General features: G+C 36.9%; 2 protein-coding genes across 2 annotated transcripts; both read right to left on the bottom strand.

Moving 5' to 3' along the window:
- Positions 1–4,638: 4,638 nt before the first annotated feature.
- On the bottom strand, positions 4,639–7,761 carry LOC148921431 (uncharacterized). The gene is made up of 2 exons (XM_089043203.1): positions 5,208–7,761; positions 4,639–5,113 (listed from the first exon to the last, which is right to left on the bottom strand). The coding sequence occupies exons 1-2, from the start codon at positions 7,744–7,746 to the stop codon at positions 4,746–4,748; spliced, it is 2,907 nt and encodes a 968-aa protein (XP_088899329.1). The 5' UTR covers positions 7,747–7,761; the 3' UTR covers positions 4,639–4,745.
- A 2,968-nt stretch (positions 7,762–10,729) lies between these two features.
- LOC148921430 (RHOMBOID-like protein 1) lies at positions 10,730–13,612 on the bottom strand. The gene is made up of 5 exons (XM_089043205.1): positions 13,409–13,612; positions 12,534–12,697; positions 12,188–12,447; positions 11,710–11,836; positions 10,730–11,113 (listed from the first exon to the last, which is right to left on the bottom strand). Exons 1-5 carry the CDS (start codon positions 13,590–13,592, stop codon positions 10,991–10,993), a joined length of 858 nt encoding a protein of 285 aa, XP_088899331.1. The 5' UTR covers positions 13,593–13,612; the 3' UTR covers positions 10,730–10,990.
- Positions 13,613–17,597: the final 3,985 nt, after the last annotated feature.

Below are 17,597 nucleotides of genomic sequence, written 5' to 3'. Positions count from 1 at the left end.
CATAGAGCAAGTGATGACGTTTTCAGTGAAGTAATAATAAAGAATGATATGCTCATCAATGCTAATATAGTAATATATAAATCAACCACTAAAATTTAGTATAAACAGTGGGGAGAGTTAGCATCCAAAGAGAGGGGCGAAAAAGGAACATAAGGAAAAATTTAGTAACGGTCAGGGGCAAAAAGGAAAGAGCAGAAAAGATTTAGTGGAGGGCATTTTTGGAAATTCACTGTGCTGAAGAAAAAACAGAACTGAAAACAAAGGTAAAAGGAGGGGCATTTCCGTCATTACACTGCGCTTAAGAACAGTGTTTAGAAGGATTGCCGTTTAGTATAGGGAGTTTCACTAAAACATCCAAAATGGGGGCTGAAATTATAAAAAAACCCAACATCCAAAACACTTTATAAACACACCCAAAACTCATCATTACACACACTCAAAACTCATTTATAAACACACCAAAAAAAATATACAATTGTTGATTTTGGGGTTGATTTTGGGTGTGTTTCTATGTTTAAATAGTGTTTGGGTTTTTTTATAAATACATGTCTAGAATTGGGTTTATTTATAAATTTGTATTTAGTATATATATAATATATATATATATATATATATAATTTACCCAAGTTTATTGTTATGCATTTCCGACATGGCAACTACCATTCTCAACCGTTGGTTATAAGTCAGCAGGTCTATATCATCAGAAACCGATGGCTCATATTCACGAGGCAGCTTTTCTCTTTCACTCCATTAAAACAATTCCCTCTATTTGATGAAGTAATTGAAAATTACATAGAATTTTAAAATAATAGAATTTAAATTTCCATCATTTTAATTTCTAGCAATTGAAAATATTAGTATTTGGATTTATGTATGTCGAATTTTGTAAACGATGGAATTTTATAAATGACACTATAAAAATTATGAAATGACGCCTATTTTAGTAGAAATTAAACTCGAGAATTTGATGCCTCAATTTCCACGATTTTTTCCACGTGTCATTTAATAAATTCCACTCTTAAGTTGTCAAACAAAGTAATTGTCAATTTCTCCTCTTAAATTCTCGACTTTTAGCTAAATTTTGAATTATTTTCACTCATCCAAATGGAGGATTATTCACCTTTGGGATTTCCTAATGGACTGCAGCTCAGACACAACATCGTTTATATTCTTGAAGCGATCTGTTGGGGATTCAGCAGAACATGCAATTCCAATTCTAAAAACCGATCAAAATATAATCAATAAACCGCTCTCTAAATGTATGTCATGATTTTCAGTTTTATTAGAGCGATCACATATCCAATGCCCTCAAAAGTTCATTTCAGAAAACAAACTAGGAGTAGGGATGACAATGTTCTCCAAAGGTAAAAAATTTGGAATCGATGGATCTAACATGAACTGTAATAATAAGCCGAAACTTTAAGTTTATTTTTCATAAATGACAAAAAATAATATTATGCTATAGAATGAGTGTGGGTATTTTATGAAGTAAATTTGGATTGAAAAATGATGGATTTAAGGGTGTTTAAAATCAAGTTGGACCAAAATGCCCTTACATATTTGGTTGAGGTTTTCAAAAGAATGTTTAGGTAATAAACTAAAAAGTAATGTTTAGTGTTGTTATTTTTGTGAAAGATCATATTATGTTGAATAGTAGTTGTAGGCATTTTGAGAAAGATTGAGTAATGCGCTTAACCAAGTCCCAGTCATTACGATCAGCCACGGTTGACTTGCTTTCCAAAGACACAAAACTTTGACTTGCTTCCATTAGTCACTTGCAAAGAATTAGCCATACATCAGGCAGACGCCGTCATTGTATTGGAAGCTGATGGGGACTTCACTCTCTCAATCACCCATGACTTTTTTTTGGAAACAAATAAAAAAAAACTCAAAAATTGACAGCTGGAAATATTGAATTTAATTTTGATTATTAAAGTACTTTGATGCCCTATTAAGTGTTTTGGGTTTTTTTTTTAATGAGGGTTTGAAGTTGAGTTTGCTTTAAGAAGTCAATGACAGTTTTGTAATTTAAAAGAAGTTAAAAATCTTTTTGTTATATTGTAAATAAGCTTTAGGTGTGTTTCTAAAGTCCATTTCATATATAATTTTTTTATATAATTTGGGCTCCTATATTGAGTATAATAGTGAATCTCCCTATTTTTATAAAAGCTATTTTTACTCGTGATAATTCATCCGTATAACAAAGTTAGATTCCTCCTATTTATCTGAGTCAAATTAAGATATTATTCTTCATCGAAGTGGAGACAACTACTTACCACTATACCAAAAATTAGTTGATAAATTTCAGAATTGTTATTATTATCAGCAATCTTTTCTAGATGTGTTGTATTACACAACCCCAAAGTCTATTCTATTACTATAACTAGTTATATTGAGTTATTATCTAAACGTAAAACGTGCAATCTACGCAAATGCCCAATTTCTGGAGGAATGATTAATTAATTAGTCCAAGATATGGACAACCCCTGTTGACTTGCTTCGCAAATAACAACCCCTGTTGATTTACTAGAGGACATGGGTCAAGTCACAAGCACAACAAGGTTGAAAGACTGAAAGTGAGAGATATGGAGAGATGGGTTGCGTTGCGTTGTGAAATTTGTAAGCTCTCCAAGATAATTAATTTATATACATAATTGGAACTTTTGAACAACTTCGATGACATTAACATATCTAAGCTTAAGTCAAGTCTACACGATAGCTAGCATGGTGTTTCTTACTAATGCCAAGAAAGTGATGAAAGAGAAGACTTTAAACAAAGACTTGTGAGTGAAAACAAATGCCATATGGCCAAGGCCAAGGCCAAACCAATGTTGTTGGTCACTTGTGTACGTGGTTTCTTTGCTCACAGTAATTACTTAAGCCGACAGGCTTGACTTGTCAAGTTTGTTTGTCATAATATTCTGGAGAGATAAGGAGGAAATGACTTTATCATCCTACAAGACTTATGCTAAGAAGAATCTCGAGCCTCTGTATTTAGGAATGGTGCATATATCTGCACTTCATAAAATCTAGACCATCTAATCTAACTAATTCAATGTTTATGGATATGTCATCTCTCTCTCAGTTCTTCGTTTGTGTCCCTGTAATATTGTCTCTTTTTTTTTCTTTCTTTCTTCGGGCTTCTTATTTACTTTAAATGTATTGTAATTGAAGATGGGTTTGTAACCCCAAGATTGAAGAAAATTAAACAACCCAGCCCATTCGTAAATCAAAATATATCGCAATCAATTGGGTATTTTCCTGATCAATTCGCCTGAAGACTACAATATCAATCAATTGCAGTATTGTGTTTGGAATTTGATAGCTATCGATTGGAGCAGGTTTGCGACTTGCAATGACTTTGTGCTTTTCTTCTCGACTTTTAAAGTCAGCTTTCTTTATAAAATAAAAATAAAAATTCATTTTCTCATATTAAGGGGTTATATATATACAGTCCCCTTCTATTGAGGGATCCCTAAAATAATTTTATTTGAGGGACGCCTTTAGTACCCTACAATTTTTTTTCCAATGATCAAAACCATCTATTTTTTAGGTCTTCATTCATAGATCATCCTTACAAAAAATTAGACAATTTGGAAACCGTTTCGACATCCAATTGTGTCCTACAAAATCAATGAACACGGTGCTTCAAGAAAGTATTAAAATTTCAATAACTCAATTGAATGATCAAATGATATCGGATTCAAGTGATTTTTTGTAGAGATGATCTTTGAATGAGTATCTACAAAATAGACGGTTTGGATTAGTGAAATACAATCCGGAGTGGCCTCAAGGGTGTCCTCAAATAAAACTTATTTGAGGATCCTCAAATCTCTCTATATATATATATATATATATATATATATATATATATATATATATATATACTCATGCTAAGAAAATGACTTCGTTGATGGATCTATTTCTTGTTTCTGTTGAATTATTATAACAGGTTTAATTGAAATAATGGTCAATTTCATGGGAACTTTTATAATGAGGGGTTATGTTGAGGAGTTACAATGAGGAAGTTCAATCCGACAATCCAATAATAACTTTACACTAAATCGAACGGCATTAAAGACCCCTTCATTATAACTCCTCACAATAAGAATAACCCATCATTCTAACCTCCCTGCAATCGCACAACCAAACTCCCCATTTTGATGAGGGGTAGATTGGCCTTACAACTAATGGGTGAGGGCAAGGCCCATACTTTCTTAGATGGGTTTTCCCATGCCGATGTAAGGGAGCCTACAAGTCAGAGAAGAGGGGGAAGAAACATTCACACAGCCACACCCCTAAGTTCAAGCATGACGAACTAATTTATATGCATGACCTGACAAAGGAATCTGAATAACATTATTTTCTTGTTCTTGGAAAGTTTCTTTATTTCCAACGACTGTTTATTTAATTAATTGGTTGTGAAGTTAGATAATATTAATTAAATTAGCTGGCAGTTGGCACATAATAATATGGAGTGTATTCCATATTTATCAGGAGAGCAAAGAAATATTTCAACAAGACATGTGAAAACAAAACATGGAATATGACAATTATATGCTCGAATGATAATATGACTTTTTTACATTACTTCGCACGTCAGCTGATGAACAGTCGGGTCAGATCTAGAAGAAATAATTGTGTAATGAGTTTATTTATTTATTTTATTTATTTTTACACGGAAAGAGTTCAATTACAAACAGAAATCACGGGGCCTCGCAGGCCCAAAAAGATCAAAATAGTTCCTAGCCCATAAGAATGTTCCTAACAGAATACATATCAGACACAACATCACTAATATTCTTGAGGCGATCTGTTGGGGATTCAGCAGAACACTCAATTCCAATTCTGAATATCGAACTCAAGCACACTTCGAATTTTTGGACTCTCACCCAATATTGATCGGGAGTCTCGTCGGTGCCTCCTTGGAAAAATGATGACTCTGCAATCTCTCCAACTCGGTCCGGGAAGCTCATCTTCACGAAATTATGAAGGTTCAAGTCTCCACTAAACATGTTGTCCGTTGGTCTCTTCCCTGTAAACATCTCTAAAACGAGAATGCCGAAGCTATATACATCTCCATTTATTGACACCTCGCTTCCCATGCCATACTCTGCGGCTCAAACATCATGAAATATTAATCATTGTCACAACATTTGTAAATGAAATAATTAATGAAGCACTTGGGATGGGATGGAGATATTAACCTGGAGCAGCGTAACCAACCGTTCCTCTTATTCCAATGGAACTTATCTGATTTGCTGAAATATCGTTGTTGGATATTTGTGAGAGAATTCTTGCTAGTCCAAAGTCGGAAACATGTCCAATCAACTCGTTGTCCAAAAGAACGTTGCTTGGCTTGAGATCACAATGAACTATTGGCGTTTCGCAATGATTATGGAGATAATCCAATGCACATGCAACATGAATAACGATGTCTAACCTCTGAAGAAGATTCAAATTCTTGGGTGCATGATCTCTTACCTCTTCTCCAGTAGTTGGATGCAACCACTCCTCTAAACTCCCATTGTCCATGAACTGATAAACCAGTGCCTTAAAATCATTACCACAAAAATCAACACTTGAGCAAGCGGTTATAATCTTCACGAGATTTCGATGCCTGATATTTCTCAATGACTCACATTCAGCTATGAAACTTTTAAATGCTCCACGGCGTGACAGGTTAAACACTTTCACGGCAACAAGTTGATCAGCTATATCATCACACGCAAGAACTCCTTTATATACAGACCCAAAGCTACCCCCACCAATTAAATTAGTTGAGGAGAACCCGTCAGTAGCTTTCGAGAGAGTATTATATGACACTTGCAAAATAGATTTCGCCAAAGTGCTCAACGAAATTTCTTTCGTTTTCTTTCTTGACGAACAAAGAAAGAAATAGGATAGCACCATAGCTATGCCTAGAAGAGCAAGTCCAGAAACTAAAGGAATTATTAATTTCAAGCTACGAGATGATCCTCCTCTCTTGGACTTGCATTTAGGCAGCTGGAGTTTACCAATACCGCCGCAGAGCCTAGTGTTGCCAACAATTGAAGTTGCACTTGAATTTCCGAAAACACCACCAATTGGTACCGACCCCCAAAAGCCATTGAATGACAGGTTCAGATTTTTCAGCGAGAAAAAGCCTTCTAAGAATTTTGGAATTTCACCTGAAAAATTGTTGCGAGAAAGGTCTAGATCTTGAATACCTCTCAACGAAGTCATAGTCGAAGGAATGGACCCATTGAAGAAGTTTCCTTGCAAGTGTAGGACTCCTAAACTCACACAACTACCAAGGCTATTCGGAAGTTCTCCAGATAACCTGTTATCAGAAATGTCCAATCTACTTAGAGTCCCCAAATTCCCTACCTTCGTGGGAAGGGAACCTGTAAAGTAGTTATTAGACAAATCCAAATAAATTGATAAGGAGCGGAGGCCAAAAACCTTTTCAGGAATTGTGCCATTAAGGTTGTTGTAAGAAAGATCCAATAGTTGCAGCCCATGGCATTCCCCTAGGCTTGAAGGGATGAAGCCCTGAAGATAATTTCCTTCCAAGTAGAGTCTGCTTAACTTGGTTAAATCTCCTAGAGAGGACGGAATGCTTCCTGATAATTTGTTCATAGATACATCAAATTCCACAAGATTTGCAAGCTTCCCAATGTCAGTAGGGATGCTACCTGTGAGGCTATTTTCGTACATCGCTAACGCTTCCATGCTGATCAGATTCCCTAAGCCTGCTGGGATGCTTCCATCTATTCGGTTCTTTTGAACCAAGAAAAATTCAAGCTTGGTTGAGAGATTGGATATTGATGCGGGCAAAGACCCTCCAAATTTGTTATTGGTCATAACCAACTTTCTTAGCTCTCTGGCATTTGTCAAGTCTGAGAGAAAACTCAGATCACCATCTCTGCCGCTTCCAAGACGATTACCTTGAATGTTGAAATCTTTGAGGTTATGAAGCTTCCGTAAATCCGGTACCTGTCCAGTTAGCTTGTTGTAGCCAAATTGAAACATCCACAAACTCGTGGCATTGGATATTGAGAGAGGAATGGATCCAGTAAATTGGTTTTCGGCAATGCTAAAAGCTTCAAGATTGGGAAGGTATTTGCCACAGTATGAAGGAACACTCCCTTCAATTTGGTTGAACTGCATCATTAAAGTCTGGAGACTAGAGATGTTGCATAGTGAGGGAGGGAAAGTACCAGACAAGTTATTTACGCCCAATGTCAAAAATGTTAAATTTTTCAATTGGCCAAGGGAACTAGGAATGCTTCCCGTAAAATTATTATCAGAAGCAGCAAATACCTCGAGAGACGAAAGGTTCCCTAACGAAGGAGGGATCTCTCCCGTTAAATTATTGTGTTGAAAAACAAGGATGTAAAGCTTTGGAAAGGAACCAATTTCTGAAGGAATGTTACCCACCAGCTTGTTATAGCCAAGATTCACATACTCAAGGTTGAAGCAATGTGATATGTTGGATGGTATAGGGCCACTGAATGAGTTGTTGTGTAGACGCAATACCTGCAATCGATGCAAATGTGCAATTCGTGGAGGGATTTCATGGCTCAAGCTGTTGTTGTCGAGGTTTAGGATCCTCAGGAAACTCAGATTTCCTACGTGGGGAGACAAGGAACCCACCAAATTTTGGCTCGGTAGATCCAGCATTGTGACCCTTTGGTGATGCCTTCGGCTGCAAGTAACTCCATGCCAGAAGCAAAAGTTCGTGGATTCATTCCAAGAGCTCATGGCCCCGTAAGGATCCTCCTTTATTTGAGCTTTGAAGGCTAGCAATGCATGCATGTCCGTGACATTGGAGCTGACACAACAAACAAGTATTATTGCATTAAAAATGCATAAGCTTGTTAAGGTAAATCTCACAACCAAAATCCCCATTATGATGAAAGGGATGGGTTGTGGTCTGTGGGGCGAGAGAGAGAGAGAGAGAGAGAGAGAGAGAGGGGGATGGATTAGTGTTTGGGAAAATTGGTACGTTGAGTTTGAGTTCAAGCCAGCTAAACTAATTTATACGCATGGCAATTTGGCGAAGGAATGTAGACAACTTTATTTTCTTGTTCTTGAAAGCAAAAATACTATTAATTAATTGGTTGTGATGTAAAGTTAGATAATATATCAAATAAAGCTGCCAGTTGGCAATTGGCTTTGACTTCACATTTTTTTGTATTATATTGTAATATGGATTCCTTCCATGCTTATTGACAGGAGAGTGAATTCGAAGAAAGATTTCAACAAGACACATGAAAACAAAACTTTTATATTATTGCAGAAATTATTACACTGTTTTTAATTCTCAGTTTGAACGAAATTAGAGTTGACCGAAAAAAATTAAAGAGCAACGGTACCTAGTTAGTAGCTCACAATAATTGACTTTTTTATTATTTAAGAAATATATATAATATTTAACAGTTACGGAATTATGATAATATGATTTTTTTTTCATTACCTCGCACGTCAACCGATGAACAGTCAGACTCAGATCAGATCTAGAAGAAGAAAGGCCATAATTGAAGAAGTTTTTTGGTTTTTTAATTGGAAATCGGAGTTTTAGATCAAGATTGGTTCATGCTGATCTGAATTCTTTTTGGTACACAAGAATGTCCTATACAGAAAAGAAATGAATCATGTATGTCATCAATCTCTTGCATGTGTACATGTATGTCAACTGCCATGAATAAGTACCATTTCCCCCGGGACGGGTCAGCATTTGACGACGAATAAGTGCCATCTCTCCCTTCGCTTTCGCACGTCAACTTCAGCTGATTTCCTAACTGGTACGACTGCAAGATTGGTGCAACAAATACAGAACAACGTATCAGTATAGAACCAATTTTCGGTACTAAGTACTAACAAGTACAGCATATGAGTAATTTTCTCTCTATCTCCCTGATATGTCCTGATTTTCGTATCACTTGTTAATTTTAGGCGATCTCTAATCAGAAAACAATTTAAAACCCCAATATGGAATGAAAAGAGCAAAAGTCACTTATAGGAATGCAGTTTGGCTACATGGCGCCCACATATCATCATCATCATTTTCATAAAACGGACACAAGAGTACTGAGAATATTTTGAGTTCATTTCTAGAATTAATAAGTTTCAAGACGGAAAAGAAAATATGAAACAGAAAAAGGAACAAAAAAGAAGTACACAAGGCCTTTACTTGAACGCAATTCAGATATAACATCACACTTTATGTGTAAATTGAACATATATTATAGTTAGCAGCCAAAGCCATTACTTGAGACTAGCAAAAGTTTCTATCTAAGAAGTATTTCCTTAATGGAATGAAATTCAGATACAACATCACTGATATATTTTCGGTCTCTTGGGGATTCAGCAGAACACTATACTCCAATTCTAAATATCAAACTGAACCACTCCGAGATCTTTTGAGCTCTTGAGCCGTATTGATTGGGAAGGTTGCTGGTAACCTCTGTAACTCGCTCAGGGATTGATATTTGCACGAAAGTACGAAGGTTCAAACCGCCTCTAAACATTTCGTCAGTGGGTCTCTCCCCTGTAAATATGGTATTTTAGTTTTAGGGTGAGAGAAGAAAGAAAAGCGATTGAATTTGTCAAGTCCATCAAACTTGAAATAAAATTGGGATTTTGAGTTTTTAAGTAGAGTTTAGGGTTCATCGCCATAACTGGCCACCATAGTTGTGAGTAAGCTTGGCCACCATAGTTGTGAGTTATTTGATTTGTAAGTTTTTTGTTATTTGGTTTAATTTTGAGGGTATTTGTGTTAATTTAAATGAGTTTTTGGCTATATTTGAAAGTTTTTATAAAAACTGACATTTATGAAATTGGGGTATAAATTTTGGCTACTATTGATAAAAACTCGAGCTACGGAGGGAGACTCAAATTCGACCGCAAAACTAACACACGCGCAATTTTTATGAAACTAATCAAACATGGAATACAAAGCTCAGGCCGACCAGTCTGTTTTTTCTAACGGACTGGTCTTCCCAAAAAAGCCCTTTATGGCCCATTTGGTGACGGGTATAATTCACGATTCTAATCAAATATTTGGTGGCTTACGACATAGTGTTATGTAAATGTAGCAGGATTATGAATCCCACCAAAAAATTAAAATTATGTTTAATGGGATTATGTCTAGTCCTATTAACCCATGTAATATCATAATCCAGTTAAGTATAGCGCCAAAGACATTATTGAATTATTTTTATCATCTCTAACCCAATATTCTCATCAACGAGGTTTAGTTTAGTGAAAAATGGTCTTAACTTGCAAACCAGTATTCTCAAATTCGAACCTCAATAATACATTGGCAATGTGTATGTGAGACAAACCTCTCCCCCTTCCTAATTATGGTGAAAAAAGCCTCCTAATGTCCTCAATTGTACCTCATAATCCAATCCTAAACACTAACCATAACATTAAAACTCGATTTCATTGTAAAAAATAATTAATTTACCAAAAATCATGAATCCAACTATTATTGCACTCGACATTAACAATTGACAGATAAAGAATCTGTTTTTTTTTATAGCATAAAGCTTTACGGTTTTTTCATTAACAATAACACTTGTAAGGGGACTACATTAATTGAGTTTTCATCTACAATCTTCTTAGAGTAGATCTACATTCTTTGGCCACGGCCTATGGGCTTGTTCTAACTTGAAGTCCAGTAATGTTTTTTTTTTTTTTTTTGTCTTTTTAAATTGCCAGAGGTGGAAAAGAGAGAAAGTAGCACAAAATAGCACTGGCTGTTTTCACTTCAAGTTGCCATCAATAAGTACATCCCTATCTGTATTTACAAACCCTCTTTTTCAGCTAGTAAAAACAAGAGTACAGAAGCAATAAAAGAATGAAAAGAATAACCATTACTTGGTGAATACAAGACTACTCTTACCCAACCAAAAAAAAAAAGAAAAGAAATATTCTCTACAGATATATGAATGACTCATATCAATCAACATTCTATCATCTCTTGCTGTGTGCATGTATGTCAACTGCAAAGCTCAGCGCATAGCTGTTGAGCCCGGGTGGGGTTGCCATCCAGCAATGAGTAAGTGCCATTTCTCCCGTTGCTTACGCACGTCAAGTTCAGCTGATTTCCTAACTGGCTGGACTGCAAGGTTTGTTGCACGCATGCATATACAGAACAATATATCAGTACAAAACCAATCTAACAAGTTAGTACATAAGTAATTTTCCTGCTCTCTGTATATAATCTCTCCCTCTCTCTGATATGTCCTGCTTTTCAATTATTTAGGTGATCTCCAATTCAGTACCCTCAAAAACTCAATTCAGAAAACAATTTAAAAACTCATAATGGATCATGGAGTATAACAAAAAGTCACATTGAGAGAAATGCAGTTTGGCTACATGGAGCCCACATATCTCATCATAATTTTAGTGAAGCAGACACGAGAGCTGAGAACTCTTTAGTATTTCTTGAGTTCATTTCTTAAACTAAGTTTCTCGATGACATTAGCTTAAAATGGCATATTGAGACTGAAGTATTGAGTGCAACCATATAAAACTCCACAAGGGAAAGAAGGGAAGATATAAGGATATATTTACTAGCACTAAAACAGCTGTCTGGTCTACTATTTCTCTTCTATTTACCACTATGTTGGCACATCATATAAAGAACCAATTACTTCTATCTGTCAAATACAAAGGTGGAAGTTAATATGCACAGAAAAGTACAGCATCAATTACCAAACAATAAATTTGTTGTGACTTGCAGCTCCATTTTGAGGTAGGGACACAGCTCAAATAATGACACCAGGAACAGTAATCATTCAGATTGACCCCTCGAAGGAGAGTAACCATGCCAATAGTAAACCTGTAAAAAAAACATAAGACTTGTGTGACAAAATGCCCGCATATACTGATGAAAATGAATTTCCATTTCCAATAACAAAACAACAAAGAAGATGAACCCACTATTATATATTACTATCATCAAAGTGACCAATCAGTATTACACATACAGAAAACAAGCAGATATAGAGATTATCAACAGTGACAGTGATGAATACAGATTACAGGACATTACATATCTCTATGAAATCAAGTACCCTGATTTAATTGTAAACATCCACTCATCAAGTGTGCCTTTCAAATTCTCATGTAGGGAATCAATTAGGTATATGAAGTCAAATAATTGAATTTCAGGGATCAAGGAGGACCTTACCCAACAATCAATATTATCAGAGCGAGAACCCACAATACATATTGATATGTCTTGTGTTTAGATTTAACTGGAGTTGAAACATGCCCAGGAGGAGCATTCCTTTGGGTAAGCCATTTAAATTGGGGGCGGATCAAAAACACAAATCCAAGAAGAAATCCAGAAAGAAATCCTCCAATATGAGCAAAGTTGTCCACGCGTGGGAGGATTCCCACTGCTAAATTTACTATGACGATGACAATGAGAGTAAGCAATGCTGCTAACTGCGCATAAAAATCTGAACTGTAAGATCAAAGGGTAGTGCATATACTATGAAGGGAATCATTGAGCATACTGAAACATTATTTACCTTATTTTCATACATTGTCCAATTTGCTATGATCTCTGATAGCATGCTTCCTAGTAGACCAAAAAGTGCACCAGAAGCACCAACAGAAATACCATATTGAATAAAAAGAGATGAAAGCAAACTACCGCCAAAACCAGACAGGACATAAAGCAAACCAATTCGAACTGTAGAAGAACAAATCAGAAAAAAGCATTAGATTTGCAAACTGAAAAGTTAAAACTGTTGTTCATTAAAATAATTGTGCATGAGTTAGATTATTTTCCATCTTCTTCTATTCAATTACCCAGCTCCAACTTTCTTTTCTTTCAATTTTTCCAAATAGGCGGCATCTTGAAATATTTCAAAAAATTGAGGCACTGTGTGTACCCTACAGGATAGTCAAAACATTCCATGTTCCCACATAAGTGATGGAAAAATCGAAACGACCTCTCAGTTTTTGTATCAAGCAGTTTTATTCTGTAAAATGGAATACTATGTCTAAACTAAAGTTTGAATAGCCTAAAAAGCCAATATCATAAGAATGTTTCTCCTGAACCCCATCTTAGGTTTATCAACTCTCTTTGCTCACCTCACTGCTGAATAAAACTTCCTCTTATTTCCATGCAAACCTATCAACATACTGATGTAAGTTATAATGCAACCAGCACCGCATGACCACTACTCTAGGATAACAATTCAATGAATTCATGCATAGGAATCCTCTGCAGATTAATCTCAAGGTAGCTGCTTCTAGAGTTCTGAAAAAACAAATTCATTTAGTAACTAATATTTCTCTTGTAATATCTGTCATGTGTTTTCGATTTTACTACAAACACTTGTGAATGTGGCTAAACATCCATGACAACATGCATGAAGCTGAAAAGCCAAATGCATACCAAATCCAAATTCTTGCTCAAGCCGAATACCAATGAATACAAGACTCAGCATATTGGCCAGTAGATGGAAAACTCCAGCATGTAACCACATACATGAGATCATCCGCCATGCCTGGTGTTTATGAACCATTCTCTGCACGTCTAGAGCACCCATCTTTTCTAATCTGAAGGATGAAAAAAACATGGGAAAGAAGTTAGATGTGCATATTTTTCTTGTGGATACAACTAAGACCTGTTGACCCACAGAAGATAGAAAGTGCTACTTTTAGCAGTTAATAGACTTAGGATGGCGCGTATTAGAATTAGCGCATTAAACAGCTTAAGAAGAATCACTCCCAATCCTCGAAGAATGCATACCCCTCTTACAAGAGAGATGAAGGTAAAATACATCCATTTTATCATAACCATTCTGTCACTGGCCTCACAGAGCAAGGAAAGTCAAATAAAAACTTTGAAACTAAGTTGTTTAAAAAAATACAATAATGTAAAAAGTTTGTAACATATTACAAAGAAACTCAACAATCAAATCAAGGGGTAGTTAACTGCTAAAATATCAATATGGTTTGAATACTTTGGGTTGTTCTTTATTTTTCTCCATAAGGAGGTATATATAGAAGTAAATCTCCTTGATTAATTAGGAGACTCATGTCAACACTCCTCCTCAAGTTGGTGCATATATGTCACGAATGCCCAACTTGGTAAGTGAGTCATGAAATACTCTTCCACACTCACAGCATATGCAATATCTGATCTTGGAGGACGTATGAAGAGTAGAACCTTTGGTGGTGGTGATAGAAGAAGGAGTCTGGGTTGACCGCATGCTTCTGTGAGTTGCAATAAGATGGAGAATCGTATGGGTTCTTGACATCGCAGCGGAAGTAAGATGTGATATGAGAAGGTGAGGAAGGTGATGTGAGAAATTTGATGTATGAATTTGATATAGGAATTGGATTTAAGATGTAACACCCCGACTCCGATTATTTTCCTATTTTAATTAAATTAAGAGAAATTATTAATTTACTCTTGGGTTAAGGGTAATTTTAGTCATTTTCTTATCCGGAAGGATTTTGGGATCACGAGTGGTTTGGTTGCGTAGGTGGTACTGAGACGAATCCGTAGACATGCGGTAGGCTTGAATCGGAGTTGTAACGAAGTTTTGGCAAGCAATTTAGGTTCGGTGGCGCTACCGTAATTATTTCAAAGTAAGTTTGGGGTAAAATCAGATTTTTCACTTTTACCTCTCTCTCTCTCTCTCTCTCTCTCTCTCTCTCTCTCTCTCTCTCTCTCTCTCTCTCTCGCTCTCCTCCCTCTGCGTGCGATCGAGTCCTCGAAACCGGTCCCGTTCGACTCGTCGTGAAGTCCCGATCAAAACCCACTGTTATCCCGACCGAAAGCTCGAAATCCGCCACTATATTGACCGCTTTAAACCGAGGTTTCGCGCTATCGCACCGCCGTCTCCGCCGTCCATTTCCGGCGAACCAGGTGAGGTTTCTTCTCCTTTTTACGTGCTCTAGCTGTTTTTGGGGTTAGATTAGAACGATTTTGAAGTTTGGAAGCTAGGTTTTGGCCGGTTTTCAATTTGAAATTCCGGTCAGTTCCCGTACGAATTGGACTTTGTGGTAGTTGAAGAAGATGCTTCATTCGTCGAGTAGTATCTAGGGTAGGAAGGGTGGCTTGTGATTTGGAGATTTTCCGTCACCGGAAATTTCTCTACACACCCACGCGCTGCCGGCGCGTGTGGAGGCGCGTGGGCCAGGTTGGTGAAGTTGCTTTTCATCCTGATGAGATCATTAGGTTGTCACGAGTGCATAGGATTTTACGGATCTCAATTTGGATGTCGTTTGACTATCGAACGGATTTCGCATATTGTGCGTTATTCGGGTTCGATAAGTTCTAACCGTCGGATTGTTTCCAAATTGAAGTATGTTGATTTAGGTACTCTTAGAATCCTATAGGAATTCGTGGATCGTGAATCGGAGCCCCGGATGTTTCGATTCAATAATTCGAAGCTTGTGGGATTAGCGATAACCGTAGGATGGGAAGCAATTCCCAAACCTGTAACCGGACCTTAGGATATCCTATTAGACGTACACGCACCGGGAACTTGGGGATTTAAGTATTCTCTTTTGTGAATTCCCGTTTCGAAGTGTATTATATTAATCAAGGGTTCATATCTCGAAATAGGTACTTCGGTCGATCATTCGCAGCGAGGACCTCTCGGGCGAGGCGTGGGATTACCTGTGAGTGGACTTTGTTTTCAAGCATTTGCATGGTTTTATTGATAAAAGATTTGTGCATATGTTTTTAAATGGAAATGTGATTTATTAAGTATTGGGTTGATGGATTTGGATATTCATATACGTATTGGCAATATATTCTGAGTATGGCTATGTTTGAGTATTATGGATATGTTTATATATGGATTTTGGGATATCTGTCTATATTGCCTATGTATAGAGTACGAGGAGTTGTTGTTGCGAGATTGTGAAAAGATATGAGTTTGAGGGATGGTTGTGAGATGTATGAGTATGTTAGGTGAGTACCATTCCCTGGTTACTAGGCTTCCCACACACGTCGTTGGCAGTGCCGGTGGGGTGGGAAGGCCATGAGTTTGCAGTCTCACACATGTCGTTGGCGTGCGGTGTGTGAGACACTTCCCATACATATCGTTGGCAGTGCGGTGTATGGGAAGAGTATGTATATTGCTTAGTATTATCACACATGTCGTTGGCGATCTTGGTGGGGTGATGATACTTGTCTGCGAGCGTAGGACTTGATATGAGATTTGTGAGCTACACGTGTCGTTGGCGGTGCCGGCGTGTGAGCTATGGAGTTCCGTCCCGGTTGGACTACTCATCCACGAATGGTTCGTGTTCGAAAATCCTGCGTACCAACAATCCCTCGGTTGGATTGTTTTCCCCGGTACATTAGTATGGAGAGAAGTATACGTTATATTATAGATATATATATATATACTTATATATGTATACATATGTATGGGTTGGTGAGAGTTGCATACTTTTGGGAATGGAGTTGTGGTTTGAGATTTTTGAGAGTTATTGGACTTTGAGATTTTATATTTGAGTATTTGATTTATGGATGTGGAAACTACATGCTTGAGCATTATTTTTACACGGTGGGTTACTATGTTGTTTTAAATGCAAACTTTATTTTTGTCCACTCACATATTTCTGTTTTGCGCCCCTGAGCGTAGTGGCTCTTGAAAGCGTTCGAGCAGCGTTCGAGTCCAAACATTTCATCCGTAGATAGGATTCGTGTAAATTCCTTCTACTCTACTGTTGTTGTAAACAAATTCTATTAGATGCTCTGTTATCGCCCATGTTAGGTTGTTACTTGAGGCCGGAGGCCACTTTATTTTGGATTGTTATATGTTAAAAGCATGCTTGTGCAGTTGAGATTTATATTATGTAAATTATGCAGGTTGAATGTTGTTGGGTTTGAGCATTTTACAGGGGAGACTCTGCCAAAATTTTGGTAGGATGTCTTGGGTTTTTAGTAAGTGGGCCCGGCATCGGTGTGATGTCGGCACCAAGACAGTCCGCCCCGATTTTGGGGGAAATTCCGAGGCGGGTCCTGTCATAAGAGGTATGTGTATAAGATTTGATGGTATGTGTTTAGGGATTTGGATAAGAGGATTTGAGGACTTTAGATTTGAGGGATTTGGATTTGGGGGAAAAAAATTATGAGGAATTTGATTTAGGGTTTTGGATTTGAATATGAGAAATTTGAGATAAGGGTTTGGATTTGAATATGAGAAATTTGGAGAAATTTGAGATAAGGAAAGTAAATTTGAGATAAGAGTTTAGAGACAAAACAACTTCTCTTCACTCCCCCTCTCCCTTTGAAGAGAAGGGGTCGTCAGAGTAAAGAGATATGCAATATCTTCATGGGAATGAGAAATATATCTTTTTCACTCCCCTTCCCCCCTTGAAAAGGAGGGGAGGAGAGCACTTAAATTGCAAGAAGAACGCAAGCACAGGTCACAAGAGAACTAGGCTCTGATACCATGCTAAGATATGAATATGGTTTGAATACTTTGGGTTGTTCTTTATTCTTATAAGGAAGTATATATAGGAGTTTACATATAAGGGTTTTATAAAGAATTAGATATAGTAAAGAATTAGGAAAGTATCTCCTAATTGTACAATGATTTATCACTTATATAAAA

Source organism: Prunus mume, linkage group LG1 (genome assembly GCF_029339155.1).
Source record: "Prunus mume cultivar Tortuosa linkage group LG1, ASM2933915v1, whole genome shotgun sequence".
NCBI classification, from domain to species: domain Eukaryota; kingdom Viridiplantae; phylum Streptophyta; class Magnoliopsida; order Rosales; family Rosaceae; genus Prunus; species Prunus mume.
The sequence above is the reverse complement of the archived record's forward strand: the minus strand, read 5'-3'. Positions and strand labels throughout refer to the sequence as shown.